The sequence below is a fragment of the Amblyomma maculatum genome, chromosome 2, assembly GCF_055883805.1.
Source record: "Amblyomma maculatum isolate TAMU_Amacu chromosome 2, ASM5588380v1, whole genome shotgun sequence".
NCBI classification, from domain to species: domain Eukaryota; kingdom Metazoa; phylum Arthropoda; class Arachnida; order Ixodida; family Ixodidae; genus Amblyomma; species Amblyomma maculatum.
This window is the reverse complement of record NC_139345.1, coordinates 29,588,863-29,609,192: the sequence shown is the minus strand read 5'-3', so window position 1 is coordinate 29,609,192 and position 20,330 is coordinate 29,588,863. Positions and strand designations below refer to the sequence as shown.

Genomic DNA, 20,330 nt, shown 5'->3' with positions numbered 1-20,330 from the left:
ACAGTGCTAATAGGCATCAGTTTTAAATGAAAACGTGTTGAAAGGTGCAGAATGATGCCAGGAATCCAAAAGTGAAAAGACTGAAAATTGGATTTTTTGACCATTTTCAGCCCGAAAGAGCCGTGTCTCCCCATAAGTCCAAGATGACACCTTTCATGGCTTCGAAAAACCAGTCGGTTGTGATGATGCCCGCTCACATCCATATTATGCTGAAAAAACTAGCCTTCAGCTGAAAAACGATCTCCACAATATTGCTGGCACCAATTTTAGTTTGTTCAAGCTTTTGCTGAGTACTTTATGGTTGTCTGGTCTTTGCTTTGAATGAACATGGCCAACTCATGAGCTGTTACAGACAATTGCGCTAAAAAAAGCATTAAAATAAAGTAAGAAGCTAACATGGGATCCTCTTTCCTTAATTCTCTGTAATGTTGTCTGCCCCTCCACATGCCTGTCTTGGTCATCTCTCTCTCACACTTAATTGCATCCTTATGGCTGTGTAGTTTTAGCAAACCAAGCATCCTTTGCAATAATATTAGAGGTGCTGATATTGGAAGGCTATTCCTTTTTGCCTCCTTGCTCCCTAATCACAATGTTGTCTTGCTTTCTTCCCCCTCACCCCGTTACGCTGTTGCCGTGAGAAGCAGGCTTTGTCCTTTGCCTAGTTGCCACATTTTTCACAACATTTTGTTGAACTGTGGCGTGCATGCTCCTGCCGTGTGTGTCGAATCTGACGGCAAAGGCACTAAGGCCATGCAAGTTGATTCTGCCTTGCCATGACACTTGCTTAGCAATGTTGCCTTTTATACAAAAAGTTGAATGGGTGCTCAGACCAGTGTGCCACGTGACCTTGTGAAATTTTGCATGAGCAACGTGATCTCCTTGCAGCAAATGTTTTTAATAGACTACACTGCATAAGATGCTTGTTTTATGTAGTGCTTTCTGTTCTTTTGCCACAGAGGCCTGTTGGTCATGCACTAAGTATTTGCAAATGCAAGCACGTGTGAAATAAAAGTTTGTTACTTCACAAGCGCCATTAGGTTGAGCTTATGAACAGGCTCCAGTAATATGCGGTCATTAAATAACTGCCTAAAACTTGTAGTTTCCTTTTTTTGCTTGTTATGTTCTTCCTAATGTTCTGTTTTGCATAATGTGTGGTCGACTTGCCCAGCTTTCTTGTTATCGGAGCAGGTATTTTTTGAGGGGATGTGTTGATTGTGTGGTCTGGTGCAGAGACAACCTGGAGTGGCTGGCACGTGCCACAAACTGGGCTAAATTTACAGCTACAGCCAGCCTGGGCGTCATACACAAGGTGGGGAGCTGTTCTCTTACTGCACATTTTTTAGTTATGTTCATAGACAAGGAAGACCAGGCCTTTCGGGCACTTATGCAGTAGTCTCTCGGTAATCTGAAAGATCGGTTTAACAGGATCACTGCTTTAAGGACTGCGCACACCTAACTTTAGTTGCTTGTTTTCTTCTCTGCAACATATTAGGGTACAGTAGACTCCCTTTATGATGAACTTGAAAGGATCAGAAAATATATTCATTTTGTCAAAAGTTGTCTTAACAGAAGTGTTCTAAAAATAAATATGACCATGCTGCATGTTTCTGAGTATATATTTGTCATGTAAACAGTGAATAAAGTAGCCTTTCATCAAGGTGACAATTGTATGTTTAGTTAGCATTTATTGTGAAACACGATCACATTGTCCTACTTTGAAATAGCATTAGTCCAGTATTTTTTTTTCTAACTTTTTTTTTTTTTTCTAATTGATGCACTGTGCATTTTATTAACCTACTTGTATTCATTCTGTTTTCTCTGTGAATAATATATAACACTGCAGCATAAATTTGATTTGAGGATAAAATTATTCACGATCTCTACAGTAAGTAGGAGTGTACACATATTGGAATTTTCGAATGTGAATTGAATGCGAATATAAAGAAAAGAAAAAATGTCTTTGAATATTGATTACCTCTTCATTAAAAAAAGAAAAAAGAATAAATAAAAATCACAAATGTTATTCTGTTCACAAGAGTGTGTACATACCGAAAGATTTAGTATGAATTTTATGCAGGATTCATTGTACCGGTTTATTGCACATAATGGACCTTCACGAAACCAGGTGGAGCTGTCATAGCGTTGCCGAATACAGTACACTCTTGTTAATTCGACCTTAAGGGATCACAGATTTAAATTAACCTGCATTATGGTTTCGGCATTTGAGATGAAACCCAAATGAGAACAACATGGGGCGAATTGGGGACGTTAAACCCCACAAACCAAACCAAACCAAACCATATTAGAAGAAAATAGCGCAGGAGACGGGACAAGGAAGTAGGCACAACACGAGTGCTGACTAACAACTGAATGTATTCAAAGCGTGAGTGTATGAATACGCTGAGGGGCAGATGCGCAGGAAGGAAAAAAGAAGGGCCACAACGTCAACACGAAAAAATGTCATGCTCATCATATGCCAGCTCATGGCACGACAACGAAACAGAAAGTATGCTTGCTCGTGAAGCCCCTTTGCAGGCGATGATAAGGGCTTCAAAGATGTCCCTGGTATGTTTTTCAGGGTAACGCTTCATAATGACGCAGTTGTTAGCACTCGTGTTGTGTCTACTTCCTTGTCCCGTCTCCTGCGCTATTTTCTTCTACCATGAACCCATAGCGTTTAGTGAAGAGGGTTCAGAGCCCCATGGTAGACCTAAAAACATGGTAAGAGCATGATAGGCCCGGACCATGCTCTTAGTTAAAAATACTTGAATTTCCGAACTAACGGGGGGTTGAATTAAGGAGAGTTTACCATGTTGGAAGACTTAAGATTATTAATTAGAAAATTCTAGCTGAGTTTGGTAATTTTTGAATATTCAAAACCTCAGAAGCTCAATTTTTGTAATTGGATATGAATTGAAAGACATATTCAATTCATATTTGAAATTTTAAATATTCACACATTCCTGCTGTTATTTTTATTGTTTATCTTGGTTGCTAGAGAGTGACAGCAACAGGCAGCATTGTGTGAGCATTTCTAGACATAAAACGAAGTTCTGAGTCACTCAGGGAATTTAGCAGAAGTGCTCAGGGAAAATCGGGAAAATTCGTGGAATTCGGGAATGTTAGTTTTGTAGAAATTGGAAATGTTAGTTTTGTAGAAACTCTGAATTTTAGAACTGAGTTACCAGAATATGCATGCAAGAATTTTGGTTATTGAAGGTCACCAAATTTTGTATGCTATGTTGGTGCCCCAGCCGGGGTTATTATCTTTATAATCTCACCATTATCTTATCATTAATTACCATTATCTTTCTTGTCATGAAGGCTAGGCGTCTCCATGTGTCCTGGCCCAAGTTTTCTTTTTTGACTGCATGCAATATGCAGGGCCACGAGAAAGAGGCGCTTCACCTCATGTCATCTTACCTGCCAAAAGAATCGGGCCCTGGAAGTGGCTACACGGAAGGGGGTGGGCTGTACGCACTGGGTCTGATCCACGCAAACCACGGGGCTGCAATCACAGACTACCTGTTGTCGCAGCTCAGGGATGCCACGAATGAGGTCTGTTGCATTGGTGTAACTGTGAACGCATTGAAGAGAAGCTGTTCACTCAAATTCTGTCTTATGTTATGATTCTAATGCACAAAAAGTACTGTGCACCAAGTGTTTGAACAGCTTAAAAGAGGAGCTGCTCTTTACGACCTTAAAATTGCGGGGAAAAAAATGTATTTCCATGCCATCACACAGCTAAGTTGTAAATGTTGCAGATGTATCTTTTGTGATGTGTAGTTTTTGTTACCTTTGTTAGCAGTTCTTCTAAAGACACTCTTAGCATAATGGTGCTGACTGCAGGTGTTTTTCTTGAAGCACATTATGAATATTCGCTCCAAAACAGTGTGCTACATGTTTTGCTTCACATGTAAGTAGTATTTATCTTAAGCATAATTTTTCAGCAATAATGAAAAACTCTGTGGCTTAAGCTCATAGACGGAAAGACTGATGAACTTTTAGGCAGAGTTGGTGACTTAACAGTCCATGTCGACATTACTTCTTAGTTAGGGCTATCAGCTACTGAGCTAGCATGCCCGCGTTTGAACTGGACTGTGGCAGTTGCGTTGGTTTTCAGGTGGGAGTGCAGCAGGGGATTCAGGTGGCACAGTGTTGCTTGTGGCTGTCTGAGATTCAGCATCGTTTTTGTTGTCAGTGATCTAATAACGGCACTCCAGCACTGTCTAGAATTTTCATGGAAGTCAGATTCTGAAACTCAACAAAGCTAAGTCCCAACAACCAGTCAGTTGAGTTTGTTACCAAAAACGGTTACCTATGCCTGGATGCCTGTGGAAAAAGCAGTGCCATTATCATACTGGCTGCATCTTCTGCTTGAAAGTGGGGAGGATGATGTCTCCCAGAAGAGTTGAGTAATAGCAGAGTCTGGCAGTTTCTTCATAGCTTGGTTCAACTTCTGTGACATGCCTGTGGTAGCTGCAGATGTTTTCCTGCATTGTAGCACTTTTTTCCATGTCTTTTTTGTCATCCACTGAAGTTAGTACGGCTTAGAATTATTTTTATGTCCCTGCAGATTGTACGCCACGGAGGATGCCTAGGCCTTGGTCTTGCTGCGATGAGCACACACAGAGAAGGTGAGGAGGTGCAGATGTATGCTGTAGTGTTGCTTTCCTTTGGCACTTGGATGTTTTTGATAGTTGCTTACTTTCTTTGATTGTTATAAGTTGCTATAGAAGTACTACCTGATGATGCTGAAAAGCTAGAAGCTTGGAAGACCATATAGTTGAACGCTTGGCTTGCGAGGTGTGTATTGCTCATATCTAAATGTTAAGGACCATTTGCATGGTGATAAAGCAGGTCTTGTCTTCATGACTTCTGGAGACTGCTGCTGCTACAAAGTATAAGCATAAACACTCTGCAAAAGCTTTGTCAGTCCGTAAAAATTTGTCACCTCTGGTACAGATCTTCCTTTCCCTGTCATCATTTGCATCCAGTTGCATGGTTTTATGGCCACGCTGCCAAACACACGGCTGCACTCTTGGAAGAGGGTGATGATTGTGAGTGTTGAAGCAAGAAGTGCCTCTTGCAGTGGTGTGGTGTATGCAGAATATTTCGATATATCTGAGTTTGCTATATCCGTGATGGGCTGTGGTTGCATACCAATGGCTTTTGGTGCACTCAGCTTGCACTCCTTTCACTGCTTTATTTGGTGTGATCAGCGTAGCAGATATTGCTTCTTTTTGTGTGCAGTTAGACAGTAGGAAACTGTCTCATTACAAATGTTCTCAATTTTGCATTTTAAATTCTGCAAAGTGAGAACAAAGAATCTGCGGTACTCCACTGGAAGCGTTTTGTGCAGCAGTGATCGTTGTGGGGCTGCTTCTTGCCTACCTGCTGTATGTTCTCTACTGGTCTGTCCTTTGCCCGTGTGTCCCATTTTTTTCCTTTTTCCTACGCTTTTTTGTTTACTCATTGCCTTTTGTTCTTTTCCAATGGCCCGCGGTATCTTTGTGCATTTGTAGCTGTACTCTATTTCACCATTGTGTACTGCACCCTTGGCCTTGATGGCCCGATTGTCAATAACTTGGCTCTTTCTTGCTGCTCAACAGCCTAGTGGGTGAGCTTGCTGCTGGTGTCCTCAAGACCATTAAAATTACACAATATTTGCAGTTTGCTTCTAAGTGGAGTGCAAGGGGATTTCTGCAACAAATTATATTTGTGCACTTATATATAGCTGCACTGCTTCTGGCAGGCGCCAATATCCTGAGAATCCCTATGAATGTTTGGGAGCACCTTACTGCCAGAACTGCAGGGCTTCACAAGCTATCTTGCTCGAGCAGATGGTGGAGGGGCAAGCACATCAAGGCATGAGCACTTTGTCCATTATCAAATTCTACCTTTCAAGAGAATGTTGAGATTTGATGCACCAGTGCTAACTGTGGATGAGGCGTAAGGTTTGAACGGAAGTTGATATTTGTCCCAACATGCCTTGTGTTGTTTTCAGATATCTACGACCAGCTCAAGCACACGCTCTACCAGGATGATGCAGTGGCTGGCGAGGCTGCGGGCATTGCCATGGGCCTGGTCATGCTGGGCTCCAACTCTAGCTCCACGCTGGATGACATGGTCGCTGTGAGTGGCTGTTGGTTCTTGAGTACACCCCGATGCAACCAGAAGTGCCTCCACCCATTCCTCTCATCTTCTACTAATAATGGCTGATACATGTCTTAATAGCTTGTACAGTTAGTCCCATTGTGAAGGGGATCATTTTTGACCTGGATGACCTAAAACAAATAGTACACATTTTTTTTTCTTTGTTTGACAATTCCTCATTCTGTCAAGATACGGAGGTGGTGGATGCAGGGATGGAGAAGCATCAGTTTTGTTTCACCTTCATGCAGGTACATATTATGAGCTTTATTATAGCAATTTGTCTGCATCACAACGTTTTCTTTTTTTTCATCTGCACCTGAATAGCTAGGACCGACTTGCTGTTGATGTGTGACACTGTTATGATGTGCATGAGCTGAAAGCCTGAGCTTAACTCCGGTTTAGCTCAAGCTCATACAATCCTGAGCTCCAAAGGGGAAGTTTAGCAAGGCGATAGCTCAGTCAGAATTTCACTGTACAAAGTGCTGTGTGCCACTCCCTCAAGCCTTTTTTAGTGTAGAAATGGCTATCATGTGCTCCACTGCAAATTTTTATTCATGTGTTGAAATAAGGACTGCAGTTTGGTGCATCGTTATGACAAACATAACCACTCGCACGGTAATTTAATTGGTATCTGGTGCATTGCTCTGAATCTGCAAGGGGGCACAAAATTTTGTTATGGTGTCCGGAATCTCATGTCCTTGATTGGAACAAAAACCGCCTGTTACTGGCTCCATGGGCCCAGCCAGGGCATTCCGCTTCGCCACATTTAAATCGCCCATTAAAACACAAGTTTATATCCACATAGCGGAGAAACTTGCTCCAAATTGTTTGGAATGTGTCATTAGTCTCACTTTTCTATGCTGTGCTCTTTCTGAAAGCTAAACATTTCGACAGATTTGCCTGTCTGGTTGGGTTGATAACTAAATAAGACTTGAAATTTCTCCAACCAACACTTTTATTTTATAAAACCCGACGTTTCGGAGCCGGCTCGGCTCCTTCTTCAGGGGTGCATGACGCGGGGCTGCGTGCAGCTATAAGTAAAGCTTATAGCTGCACGCAGCCCCGCGTCATGCACCCCTGAAGAAGGAGCCGAGCCGGCTCCGAAACGTCGGGTTTTATAAAATAAAAGTGTTGGTTGGAGAAATTTCAAGTCTTATTTGTGCTCTTTCTTTACTGCCTTAAAAAAAAGAGGGGGGGGGGGTAGGGGGGACACCTACTTCGACCTACAGGTGACTGCAGGTTGAATAATTCCAAAAGACGGTGGAACAAAATTGTGTGAGCTTGATGCTGCTTTCTTCTGCAAAAAAAGATAGGGGCGTGTGAATATTTTCGAATATGAACCAAATACGAATACTGGAAAAAAATGCCTTTGAATATTGAATATCTGATCAGGGAAAAAAATAATTGAAAATTAAAAATAGCAAACATTGTCCACCTTCTTTATTTAAAAATTTGCCTGGTATTTGCAAATAAAATAAACTAGAATTGCATAGAAGTGCATACCCTACTGAAATATCCAGTATAAATTTAATACAGGATCCCATACAGTGTTTTTTTTTAACAGGAAGATTCTGTACCAAATCGGGCGGAGCTGTCATATCGATGCTGAATACAGTAAATTCTTGTAAATTCTGAATCGAGGAAAGGATATCCGAATCAACCGAAAGCTTGAATTGGCCTGAAATAACTACCAAAAACTGCTTGCATCACAGTAATTTTATGTGACGAACGTCCTCATGATGGTTGTCGCCATTTCAGATGAAACCAAAGTGACATTTTTCCAGCTTTGCCAAGTGTTTCGCTTTACACAATTGTCGGGCAAGCCCTTCTCTCAAAAAGAAGGTCTGTCTTCACAAAAAGGGCCCGTGGCATTTTGAGGAAGCTTCGCTGCAGGCCACGTGAACTCGAAGAGGAGGAAAGGAAAGTGGCAATGCTTGCATCACACAACTTAACACTAAGGGGGCGAAGCAGCCATATAGATGCACTTAGTGATAAGAGTAAGACAGTGAGAAAGGGGCCTGTCAGTTGCAGATGTGGTGGCCGTCACTGGGCAGGGTTTCAAAAGCATGTGTTACTCCGGAGTGAGCAGTCGTGTGTCGCTCGTGAGTCCTCAACTTTGGGATCTCTCCCCTTGCATCATGGACAGCAGACGTGCGCGCACTTCTTCCTGACCCTCGGCTCCAAGCCGCTCGCCGTGTCGTGAAGCTGCTTGTGCTTACCTGCACACCTTAACTGGCGTTTGCCTTCAAGTGCATTTCCTTCTCTCTTTCTCTCCTCCTATGATCCTACCCCAGACCTTTCGGTTGTAGAGCAGTGCATTGTAAAGAGGTACATTGTGCCTGTTTTCGTTCATTTCTGAAGATGGTGTAAGGAAAGCTGAGGACGCGGCTGCACCACACATTTGCTTCGCGTCACAGGGGATGAAGCCGGGCCGTCAGGCACTGTGGCGCAGGTTTGCCATGCTTGACGTGCTGAAATACTATGGTTAAGCAGTGCTACGCACCTACTTCGCATTTGATTAGCTATGCGAATCGGCCGTCCTTTTTTTCATTTGTTCTGTTGTTTGCCTTTTTGTGCACGTGCCTGTGAAATACATACGACTGATTGAGAGCAGTGTGGTCAGGTTCTGCTAACTGGGAGCAGTCAGCCTCTCCTTGTGCATTTAGCCATGCTGGAGCAAGTTGCTGTGGTGGTGTGTGGCCTCCTGCATTAGGATATGTTGGACACGCTGCGTTGTCAGATCTGGCTGTAGCGTTACAGCCTGCCAAAAAACTAGTTGCCACATAATTACTTTACCCTTTGACTTTACAGCAGCGTTAGATATTTGAGCTAAGTTTTTGCGCACAAATAATAATTCAATTTGTTAAATTTCTCCCGCCATTTTGAGATATTTTGACTAGCACATGCAAGTACCTGCATGCTCTTGCTTTTTTTCTAACATGCCATTTGATGATGTTGAGCAGTGTCTCTGGTGGTGAGTAGGGTGGGGATGCTGTGCGCAGTATGCCCAGGAGACTCAGCATGAGAAGATCCTGCGTGGTCTGGCTGTGGGCATCGCATTGGTGCTGTATGGACGCCTGGAGGAGGCGGACCCACTCATTGACACCCTGGCCAAGGACAAGGTGCGCGCCTGCCTTTGAAGCACCATCGCTGGACTGCTTCTTTGTTGAGCATTTGGGTAGAACTGCATTGGTGGTAGGATGCCCTGCCATGCAACATTGTACTGAAATTTAGCGTTTACAAGCTTAAGAAGAGCATCAGTTGATTTTTTTTTTCTTTTGGTGTGTAGCTATCATGATAGGTGGGTCTTCCCAGTGGAAGTATGGAGAGCTTGAAATTAAACTGAGCACAGCACAGCAAGCTGTGGAAATGAAGATGACAGAAGTCACAGGAAAGGTGTAGGGTGGGTGAGGGAACAAGCATGAGTTAGTGATGTCTTAGCTGCAATCAAGAAGAAAGGACGGGTATTAACACTGCATACTGAATCCCTCTGCTGTGGCATCTCATAGCCCAGGTACATTTTTCGGTTATGAAGCATCAAATAGCGTGCATAAGTCAGCTGCAGTATGTGTTCCAAGTGAAGGAGATGCGAGTGAGGAGGTATGTTTTAGGTTATTTTCGGTCCCTGAGCAGCATCCCATGAGATTCTAATGCGATTGCCCAGTGCTTGCTGAGATCTTGGTGCAAGAGGTGCTATAGATTTTTGATAGGGCATTTTTTTGTGGCATCTGACTGTGAACCTGCTGGCTTGTGATGCAGGATGCACTGCTGCGTCGTTCAGCCATGCATGCCATTGCCATGGCTTACTGTGGATCTGGTAACAACCGAGCTGTACGGAGGCTTCTGCATGTTGCGGTGAGTTGGATTTTCATTTAGTGTTCGTTCTGCGGGGCATCTGGGAAATGCCCCATAAACTTGCCCCACTTCATGACTTTGCATATACGCCTGGCAAGATACACTGCCCATATCTGCTGGCCGAAGAACGGGTCTTTTTGACATGTCAGTGCTATCAGGAGAAAAAGCTGGTGTCCATGTATGTCACATTGTGGCATCATCTATGTCCTGACACTGTTGGTAGGTGGCAAATTGGAGAAAAGGAATCCATTCCTCCACTTGTAGGAGTGAGGAGGTCAGAAAGGCGGTTGCCACAACAAAAACCCAAAGCGTGGCTACTGCGGATCAACCAATGCCTTGGTGATAGATGGGTCAGCAGGTCAACCTGATTAAAGGTCTAAGTTGCAACCTTCGCTCTTCAAGGAAGGGGAGAACCTAATGCTAATGCACTGCCTTTGCATAATAATAAAGAGTGCCTGTAATTTTTTGTCGCTTGTTTATTCTCTTCACAGAATTAATCGGGAGACACATATGTTTTACCAGATGATCCCATGCATCTGTTGCATATCTTCTTGCAGTCAGCAAATTGTTTCCGTGCACCTTGCCTTGTATGTTTGTCATGCACTTGTTCTCGGTGAAGGTATCGGAAAGCTTGGTTGGCAGAAGCTGGGGATTAGACTAGTTGTGGAATTTTGCCATCACAAAAAATCATGCCTGGTGTGCTTGACATTAATGTGTTTATGTGCGATGTGCTTTTCTCTGCAGGTGAGCGATGTCAATGACGACGTGAGGCGTGCGGCAGTTGAGGCCCTCGGGTTCATCTTGTTTAGGTGAGGCAGGTTTGAATGCACTAAGAGCATGCTTAGACGGGGGAGGATCTGCGATGTGCGAGCGCGCAAGTAGAAGTTGTGACTTGCAGTCATGTGGAGTGTAGCAGGGACAGCATTGGACTGCAGCTAATGACCTTTTCTTGGGTTGGCATAACCAGCTGGGAAAGCATGTGCTGTGTGATGCCATCACTTGTTTGCCCGCTAGCACTGGGTGGTAAGGCTACATACTTATGGTGACATTCTTCTGTGAAGTCCGCATTCAGTGTCGCAGAGCCTGGTGCAGGCCGATCATGTGAAACTTGGCGATTACCTTGCAGGACACCCGAGCAGTGCCCTGGGGTGGTGTCTCTTTTGTCGGAGAGCTACAATCCCAATGTGCGCTATGGTTCAGCCATGGCCCTGGGCATTTCTTGTGCTGGTACAGGCAACAAGGTGAGCCCCATTGTGTTTGAGGTAGTACCACTTGCTCTACAGTGGATTAGCCTCTTAGATTTACTGTTGCCTGGACTTGAGTAGGAAAAAAAAAAAAAAAATTAGAGGTGTTCATTGCTGCTGAACCGAATGCAGCGCTAAAGCATTAGCTGTAGGCTACCGAGCATTGCTTTGAACACAACTAGCGTTCTGTTGAATGCATGAAAGTTGAGCAGCGTTCTATGCAGAACCCACTTTCATGTCCTCTGCATGTGATGCTGGCAGACGCTTTCCTGCTCGACTCGGTCAGCTTTCTGCAATGGCGCACGCATGCAAAGTGCGGAAACAACCCTTCTCCTCTTTGTGGTTTGCTCATGCGCAGTGAAGCGGCATATTGAGGCACTTGACCTCACGAGTCGGCGCAGTGGTGGAACACTTGTGGAATAGTGCAGCTGGTTGCTATGGTTACGGTACATGCACAGTTGTGGCCTCAGACAGGCGTGGCGCAGCTCGCTTCTACTAGCCGAATGTAGGTTTCGCTACAACATTTCATGCTACCATATAGTGGCAGTGCCTGCAACTTTAGTGCCACTCTTTATTATGGTATATGGTCCTTGCAACCATTGTCTGTTGGTATCGTTTAGGAGCTATGCTTTTAAATTACAGCAGAATTTATACTCTTCAAACTTTCTGCAAAACGACTCCAGCCGCATACCTTCTTTTGCCAAACCTCTATGGCAGGGTAAACAAAACACAGTGAAGCCACAGGTGTCATTGCCACAGATGATATTACTAATGAAATCAGGCTAGTACGGCAAGCAAATTTAATAGAATAATATACTGCCGAACAAATGCCATTTCTGTGCAATGTCTGAGCTCTAAGGATTCAGCGGTTTAACTGGGAGAAGTGTAGTTATACACTTCCCAGAAGAGACTGATCAAGGTCAAGTGTACAGTCTGGCGTGTGCAGGACCCATCTGCTGTCCGGCCACTTAGTCAATGCACCGTTGAGTTCTCTGAACAGGCTGCAGAACTTTCATTGAAGGACCGCAGTGACAACGAAACGTAACAGTGATAACATTGAGCGCATCCTTCTCAACAGCATAGCTTATGGTGTTGCTCCTATACCACTGCTGAGCGAGAAAGAAAAATAAAAACTGCTAGGTTGTTATTCTAGGAGTGCTGACATCATGAAAGTAAACCCAAACTATGGGGAAATGGTAATGCTCATTTTTTGCTCACAGTTGGCTTTTACTTTAATTAGACAGACGCCATTAAGGCATTCAAATGTTCAACGCACCTCATTCATATGGTGGCATGTGTGGTGCGGTGGTGCTTACCTACGTCCTAGGCAAAACTTCCTGGCTTGGATAGCCAGCTTCTTGTGAACCTGACTTGGTTTTGTATTCAAACTATTTGCATGCAGAGATTCAATTTTATTTTTGGCCAATTTTTTATTTGCATTTTGCTTTGCAAGTCAAAACTTTAGACTATGCACAGACCCCAAGTAGTGCTCTGCCCAACATGGGCTTCTGTGCCCTGAAGCCACAAAGTTGTGCACGTGTCACATAATATTGGTACATTTTTTTTTTACTGTTGTGTGCAGGAGGCTCTGTCCTTGTTAGAGCCAATGACCAATGACCCAGTCAACTACGTCCGTCAGGGGGCGCTGATTGCCTCAGCATTGATACTCATCCAGCAGACTGAAGCCACTTGCCCAAAAGTGAAGGACTTCCGGCAGCTCTACCACAAGGCAAGCTTAAGGGCGGACTCATGACAGCACTGGACGTCAGTGCACATTAAAAAACCCCAGGTGGTCGAAATTTCTGGGGTCGTCCACTATGGCGTCTCTGATAGCCTGAGTTGCTTTGGGACGTTAAACTCCACAAATCAAACCAAACAGCACTGGAAAAAAAATAAACAACAAAACAGAGAAACAAGGCACTCTGCCAGCCCCTTCTTGGGAGTACAAAACTTAAGCACAGCAGTTAGCAGTGCAGCCAAAACCTCACTCACCTCGATTGCTGCCTGGCTCAGCAGCCTCCTCGCAAAGCATTGTCTTGAGAAATCCTTGTGGTGCGACTAGTCACATTGTTGGGAGCATGCTGAATGTATTTCTTTTACCACACAAAACTAAACATGCACGTGGAAGCCTCAAAGTTGGGGCTGCACGGAGAGCTCATGTGGAAAATTGCAAAATGACAGAAGTGTTAAGATCTCTGTGCACATTAATGAAAAAGTAGCTCTGTAGGGCATGAATGTTGGTTTTCTGGCTCAAAGTGAATAAATAGTAAATTTTCAGGAATAATATCTGATGTAATTAGTTCGAACAGATTTTTGAACCAAAAGAGACCAAACAGCATAGTTCAGTGTGTTCAAAACTTTTTATCCTTATTATGCATCATACTATATTATGCATTGGGCCAGAAGGAACAAAGGCAGTAATGTTCTAACAGACCTAATGTTCTAAACATTTTAAACACAAGCACATTGAGGCAGTAAACTCTCACCTACAATAGACTTTATTCTGATTGATGTACAGTTTATAAAACCTCAATAATTCAAACTTGGTTAATTCGAAATCTCGATGAGTTCGAAGAAGTTCTGCAACCCTGTAATTCAAGATTATAGAGATCTGCATGTGCTCTGGCAGTTTGCGAGTGGCATGACCATACACTGTTTGGTCATAGAGGGGGATGATGTCATGAGACCATATGACATGGCCATGTTTGCTGGTGCCGAGATCGATGGCAGTAGGTTAGATCCACATCCTGTGCTAAAAGAATTAAAAGTGCAACAGTGAGCATATTGCTATGCTGTGAAGGGAACCTTGCGCAGCTACACAATGGTTTTAATGCTGTCACACTCCACTCTGAAAGTGACTTAGAGTGTCCCTGAAAAATGGATCCAAAAAGTGACAATCAAATGCGTTCCTTTCTGTCGACGCAATGCCATGAGCGTGGATGCCACATACATGTGCCTTTCATGAAAAGCGAGCTGACCATTTTCAAGCCATTTTCAAACCTTCCCTTTCGTGCCACATGGAGACTTACGGTGCTGTGCGTTCACCCAAGTTTCCACACATTGCATCGCAGCAGATCGCGGCTAGCAGAAAAAGAAAAAAAAAAAAGTTGGGTTGGTTTGTGACGCTTTAGTGGGCAAAGTGCAATACCAATCTATAGTCTTTCTCTTTCGGACCAGTGTACGAGTTAAGAGAGAAGACAGACGCCATTTTTAGTCGCCTATATCTCTGGTGCTATATAAGCTAGTCTGCCATGTCCGCAGGTGGTGAGTGACAAGCACGACGATGTGATGGCCAAGCTGGGGGCCATCCTGGCCCAGGGCATACTGGATGCTGGCGGGCGCAATGTGACGGTGGCTCTGACTTCCCGCACTGGCCACGTCAACATGGCCGCTGTAGTGGGAATGCTGGTGTTCACGCAGTTCTGGTGAGCACCTTCTTTGTGTGGTATGCAAAGGGCACCAGCTGGGACCTGTTTGAAGCAGTTTGGGTAGTGACTGCCTTATTCACACCACAACTTAGAGACTGCTTTATCTGTTTCTCCCTGGAATACAGGCAGACAGGAGCAGCAGTCAAAGGGCAGTCAGGGTGCAGCTTGCTTTTGGTCAGGCTTGCCCACAATCATGCAGTTTCTTTCTTACGCTTACTATGAACATTTTAAGGGCGTACAAGAAAAGATTCGTGTAAAAACAGAAGGGTGCATGCCTAGTGTGAAAGGTGGACCAGCAGCATGCTGTAGAGTGGTCTTATTCTTGTCATGTCCCCAGGTACTGGTTCCCACTGGCACACTTCCTGTCGCTATCCCTGAGTCCCACCTGCCTGGTTGCTCTGACTGGAGAGCTGCGCATGCCGCGCCTGCAGATACGGTCAGGAGCCAAACCCTCGACCTTTGCCTACCCACCACCTTTGGAGGAGAAGAAGGAGCGTGAGCGTGAAAAGGTCACCACCGCTGTGCTGTCGATCACAGCCAAAGCCCGCCGCCGTGAGGCACACTCGGGCAAGGAGTCCCCTGCAACCACTCCGGCAACTCAGGAAACCATGGAGGTGGACGAACAGACACCAGCTGCAGCAGTGTCCACTGCAGCAAAGAAGGAAGACACCACTCCAACCACAGGAACTGCAGCCACTGCCACACAAGATGAGGCCAAGAAAGAAGAAACCGACACTCCTGCTGGAGCCGAAGCCAAGACTGAGACCAAGGCTAAGCCAGAGCCAAACTTTGAGCTCCTCTCCAACCCAGCACGAGTAGTGAAACCACAACTTAAGCTGCTGGCAATGCCTGAAGGGTCACGTTATCGGCCCATCAAGGATGTGAGTTGGCCGCTTTTCTTTCACGCATTGCACTTCAGTACTCTTTCTTCATTTTTAGCTGCAGTTAGAGTTTGGTGCACACATGCTGAGTCAGTCGCCTGTGCTCCTGTGTTACTGCATCTGTGGGAAGATAGCCATGTTCTTCTCGCCTCTGTACACTGCTTTGATTTAGTGGTGCGGCAGCTATTATTAGATGGGCTTCGTACGTGCACGTGTTGTGGCACACTGCCTTCTTATGCATGCACTGGGACAGCTAAAAGCAGTTCGATAATATGCCTTGAATTTCGTTACATAGTTCTATTAAATAGGGTGTGCTAATATTGAAATTTTCAAATACGAATCAAATGCAGATATGGCAAAAAAAAAAAAAAGAGTTCAAATATAGAATATTTGATATGTGAAAAGAAGAACAGAAAATGGCAAGCATTGCCTTTCTTGCTTATTTCAAAATTCGTGTAGCATTTGCAAGTAAAATTAAACTAAAATTGCAAAGAAGTGTTCACCCTACTGATAAACCAATTAAATTCTAAATAGGACTCGACATACCGTTTTTGTGCACAGTCGTGTAGAGCTGTCTCATGTCGTTATGTTATTTCAACCCCTTTAGTTATTTCACCGCAACAATGTCTCTGCTGAATGTAGCAAACTGCCATTATTTCAGCCTTCAGGGAAACAGAAAAGATGTCAGAATTAACCGAAAGCTTGAAGTATCGAATGCACTTGAAAAAGCTGCCAAAAACAGTTTGCATCACAATCATTTTATATGGTGAACATCTGCTCGATAGTTGTCAGCATTTGAGATGAAATTAAAGTGAGAGCGATTTTATTTTTTTTCTTATTTCGTCAAGTGCTCTGTTTGTGCACACTCTCGGGAGGGCCATCTACATAAAAAGGAAGGTCCTCTTCATAAAATGGCTCCGTTGCACTCTGAGGATGCTTCGCTGAACTGTCATGCTGTCAAGCTCGAAGCGCGCAGTGCAGAGATGCTGTGGAAATTTTGGAAAAGTGTATTCGGAAAATTTCGAAGATATCAGTTTCGAATATGAATATAAATCGAATAACAAACATATTCGATGTGTATTCGAAATATTGGATATTTGCGCACCCCAACTATTAAATAGAAGTCAGCCTGCAGGGATTTCTTTCGAGCAGTATGGCTAAATTAGCAGTTCATGATTTTTTTTTGTGTGTGTGTTGTTGAGAATATGATTTCATAGTATTCAGAGTAAACTGTGTATGCAGAGACACTTTCCGGGTCAGCGTGCCGAAGGAGGCAGTGAGATGGTAGTATGGTAGCACCATTGTCACTTATGGTGCTTGGGCATTTTGGTTCAGATCACAATTGGCGGCATCATCATGGTGACTGACACAAAGTCGAGCGAAGAGGAGGAATTGGTGGAGCCTGTTTCTGGTGAGCCCCTGCCTTGTGCGCCTCCACCTTGTTTTCTGATGACACGTGGCCATGGCAATACACCCCGTGTGCATTGGCATCTGAGGAGGTGCCTAGGATGGCACCCAACAAAGTTACTTGGACATTTTTCAATGCCATCGAGACCTCTTATTATAGCCGATTTATAATGACACTTGCTTTGTACAGGTAATTGTTTTACAGTATATGAAGTTTGTATTAGGGTTATTTCACCAACCCTAAGCAAAAATATTCTACTGGGTCCTGACATGGAACCTGGCTACATTCGGCAGGCAAGGCACCACAAACTCGTCCGCAGGGTCATGCTGCTGTGTGGCCACGTCCCTTATCAGGCGCATATGCAAACATCAGAACCTTGTCAGCTTTTGGCAGCTTTCCTCGGGAATCCATGAAAGGTGCGCCAGTTGCATAAATGCTAAAATAAGCAGCAGAAAGTTTTTCCATGCTAGCTCATCTTGGCTTTCGTACACGTTGCTTTCATTGTGAAGCCTGCCCCTTTATAAGACAAATTCGTGGCTAGAGAGAGGAATGGCGCATTCATAGATTGCCAATGTTGCCTGTCATTCCTGTTATGCTTTGAGCGCAAAAAATATCTCTATCATGAGTTATATAGAGAACTTATAATTAAAGATATTCCAATGTTAAATTTTTTGTTGTGCAACGCAAAGTAAGATCTCGCTATAGTAAACATGGTCACCGTATTATCCGTTGTATAACACACCCCCCTGATATTGAGGGGCTTTCAATGATAAAACAATGAAAAGCGTCCCGCGAGAAAAGATGACAAAAACACAACAAAATGAGAAGATTTTAGCAGAGTGAGACTCATTAATAGAGCACTTGATTTTTACTTGAATGTCACGAAGACAGTTTTATGGGAGGGCTGTTGCGCCTCATCTGTATTTCTTCTCTAGCAGCTAACGTTTTAGTCTTTGCCTTTCATTACAAGTGTCCTGCTGGCATTTCGCTTATTGATGATGGCATTGGCGTTTAATTGTGCACTAGATGTTTGAACTGACTTGATATTGTTCCACTCATGTCGCATCTGACATGAGTGGGGCTGGTAGCAGGGCAGAATGCCCATGTGCTCATATAATCTCTTCTCTCTTGCAGCGGGAGGCCCCACCGCAGAGAATGAAGAAGGAGATGAGCCTGAGCCCCCGGAGCCTTTCGAGTATCCCTTCGACCATGACTGATTGTGCTTTGCTTTGGTTTATTACCTCTGTGAATACTAACAAATATAAGGACTTTGTTTCTTGTGAGCGTGCATTTCTCTGAATACAGCTTGTTTGGAAGCAGCACCCACGATGTCGGGTCTTTACACACTTTGTCTTCCTAGTGTTAATCATTTTTGGAACAGAAGCTCTATCGAAGAGTTTACATCAGCACATTTCCCAAATCATGATGCTAGAAATCTCATGTTGCCGCTGAAGCTCCCTTGCTATTCCGCTAAATGAATTGGTGACTGCTGGCGCTATCACTACTTGCTTCCAGTGCATTATGCCAGCAGCAAATGATTGGTTCCACCTTGGTTCATTTTAGTAATCTTGAGTTTAAAGGTCCCGCCAACCGTTTTGCCATGATGGCAGAACAGGTGCTTTTCCTAGCTCAGATTGGCTACAACATAATTCGTATTCTTGGTTGCATAGTACACTGTAGCATCATTGCTTGAACCAGCAAAAAACATTTTGGTGCTACCGTTGGTTGTACACTAGTTTCAACTTAAATGTGTATATAGTTGGTGTTGCACGAAGCTTTAGCCTAGTCAGCTGCAAGCATGTCTAAAATGTCTGTCTGTTCTCACTGGCGAGCGTGCTTTCATCAGCGCTTACCAAACTTTGCGTCGGACCTTTTTCACCGCGCAACGAGTGCACCTCGGCGGCCACATTCTAATTCCCAGGTGAAAATGTCCGAATGGGATTCTTTATGGTACTTGTTGTAATGGTTTATTGGCCGATTTCCTGTAGCTACTGGTCTCAGTTGCTATACTGGTCCCAGTAAACACAGTGCGTTGCACAATTACATGCGTGCCATGAAATGCTTCTCCCACCTAAACCGCCGAATCCTTGCAGCTCAAAGTTTGCACAGAAATAGCATTGGGTCAGCAGTATTCTTTTAATACCAAAATTATTTGAATAGTTGCCTGATACAATAACATGAAGGTGGATGTTCTTACGTGGCGGCAGCAAAGCAAGACTGACCATGTCCCCAACGATGGCACCGGAGGCACCATCTTATGCTGTTTGCAACACTCTGTCACAGGAAAGAAGAGGCAACGTTGTGTGATGTCAATATATGTTAAAGAACCCTAGGTGGTCGATATTTTCCAGAGCCCTTCACCACGACGTCTCTCGGTCTGACTCGCTTTGGGATGTTAAACCCCATAAACCACTACTCGACTGTTGAAACCTAAACCGGACTTCGTGAGGGAATAAAATTTGTTATTTAGCGGCCGTATGTGAAAACCATGTGGTGGTCTGAATACGGGAATGTCTAATGCATTATAACGAAGAATAAAAATGAGTTGTCATTACCAAAGTTTTCTCACAAGTTTTGGTGCTATATGTGTACATTATAGAGGGCTGAATCCAGAAGATTTACATGAGAAATTCTGTTAGTTGAAAAACACCATTACCACAAAAACGAGAAAGCCTCCAAAAACAGCAAAAAAGGTCTAACCTGAAACCAGAACTGCCATTTGGGACCGTAAAAGCCCCAGACAAGACCACTTGCTGCCTTAATGCTGCTATTGCAACCAGCAGCAAACCAGACTACCCCCACACAAGAGACCGGTTGCTGCCCTATGAGACCATACCAGCCAGCAACAAACCAGAAGGCTTCCTTCTGGGACCAGAAGAGCCCAGTACAGGAGCAGTTGCTATCTTATGGGACCATAACCAGTAGCAAACCAGAAGGCCACCTTTTGGGACCATTTGAGCCAGCAACAAACCATAGACCCACTTGGGACCTGATGAGACCATTAAAAACCTGCAGATTCCCAACTAAGAAATTTTTACCATTGGCAGCCATACCGGGAAGTTGGTGACCAAAGAAAGTTCACGTCAGAAAATTGCCACAAATCTTTCAACCCCCGCTGCATGCCCGCTCTATTGGTCGACATCCGCCGTTCAGAACCTAGATGGAAGCAGCTGTCAACTAAATTTCAAGTTCCTTCAAACCAGGCAGGGCAAGTGAGACCATTCTAGAACCTTTTCAAAAAAAAAAAAAAAAAAAATGGATCGAATGGTGTTGCCATAATAAAAACTGGGCTTTGCTGGTAGCACAGGAATTGAAGAGCTGAGTATCAATCCTTTCCTCCACACTATCCCCTCCCACG

General features: G+C 44.1%; 1 protein-coding gene across 1 annotated transcript in view; it reads left to right on the top strand.

Annotated features, from left to right (window-relative positions):
• Positions 1-18,255, top strand: part of Rpn2 (Regulatory particle non-ATPase 2) — a 43,933-nt gene extending 25,678 nt beyond the window's left edge. Inside the window, exons 12-24 of the mRNA XM_084593656.1 lie at positions 1,231-1,309; positions 3,385-3,558; positions 4,577-4,637; positions 6,008-6,135; positions 9,159-9,278; positions 9,916-10,011; positions 10,756-10,820; positions 11,138-11,252; positions 12,838-12,984; positions 14,517-14,680; positions 15,021-15,564; positions 16,900-16,975; positions 18,107-18,255. Of these exons, the coding sequence (XP_084449782.1) occupies positions 1,231-1,309; positions 3,385-3,558; positions 4,577-4,637; positions 6,008-6,135; positions 9,159-9,278; positions 9,916-10,011; positions 10,756-10,820; positions 11,138-11,252; positions 12,838-12,984; positions 14,517-14,680; positions 15,021-15,564; positions 16,900-16,975; positions 18,107-18,189 (1,852 nt within the window). The 3' untranslated portion in view covers positions 18,190-18,255. The remainder of the gene's footprint in view (positions 1-1,230; positions 1,310-3,384; positions 3,559-4,576; positions 4,638-6,007; positions 6,136-9,158; positions 9,279-9,915; positions 10,012-10,755; positions 10,821-11,137; positions 11,253-12,837; positions 12,985-14,516; positions 14,681-15,020; positions 15,565-16,899; positions 16,976-18,106) is intronic.
• The last annotated feature ends 2,075 nt before the right edge of the window (positions 18,256-20,330 follow it).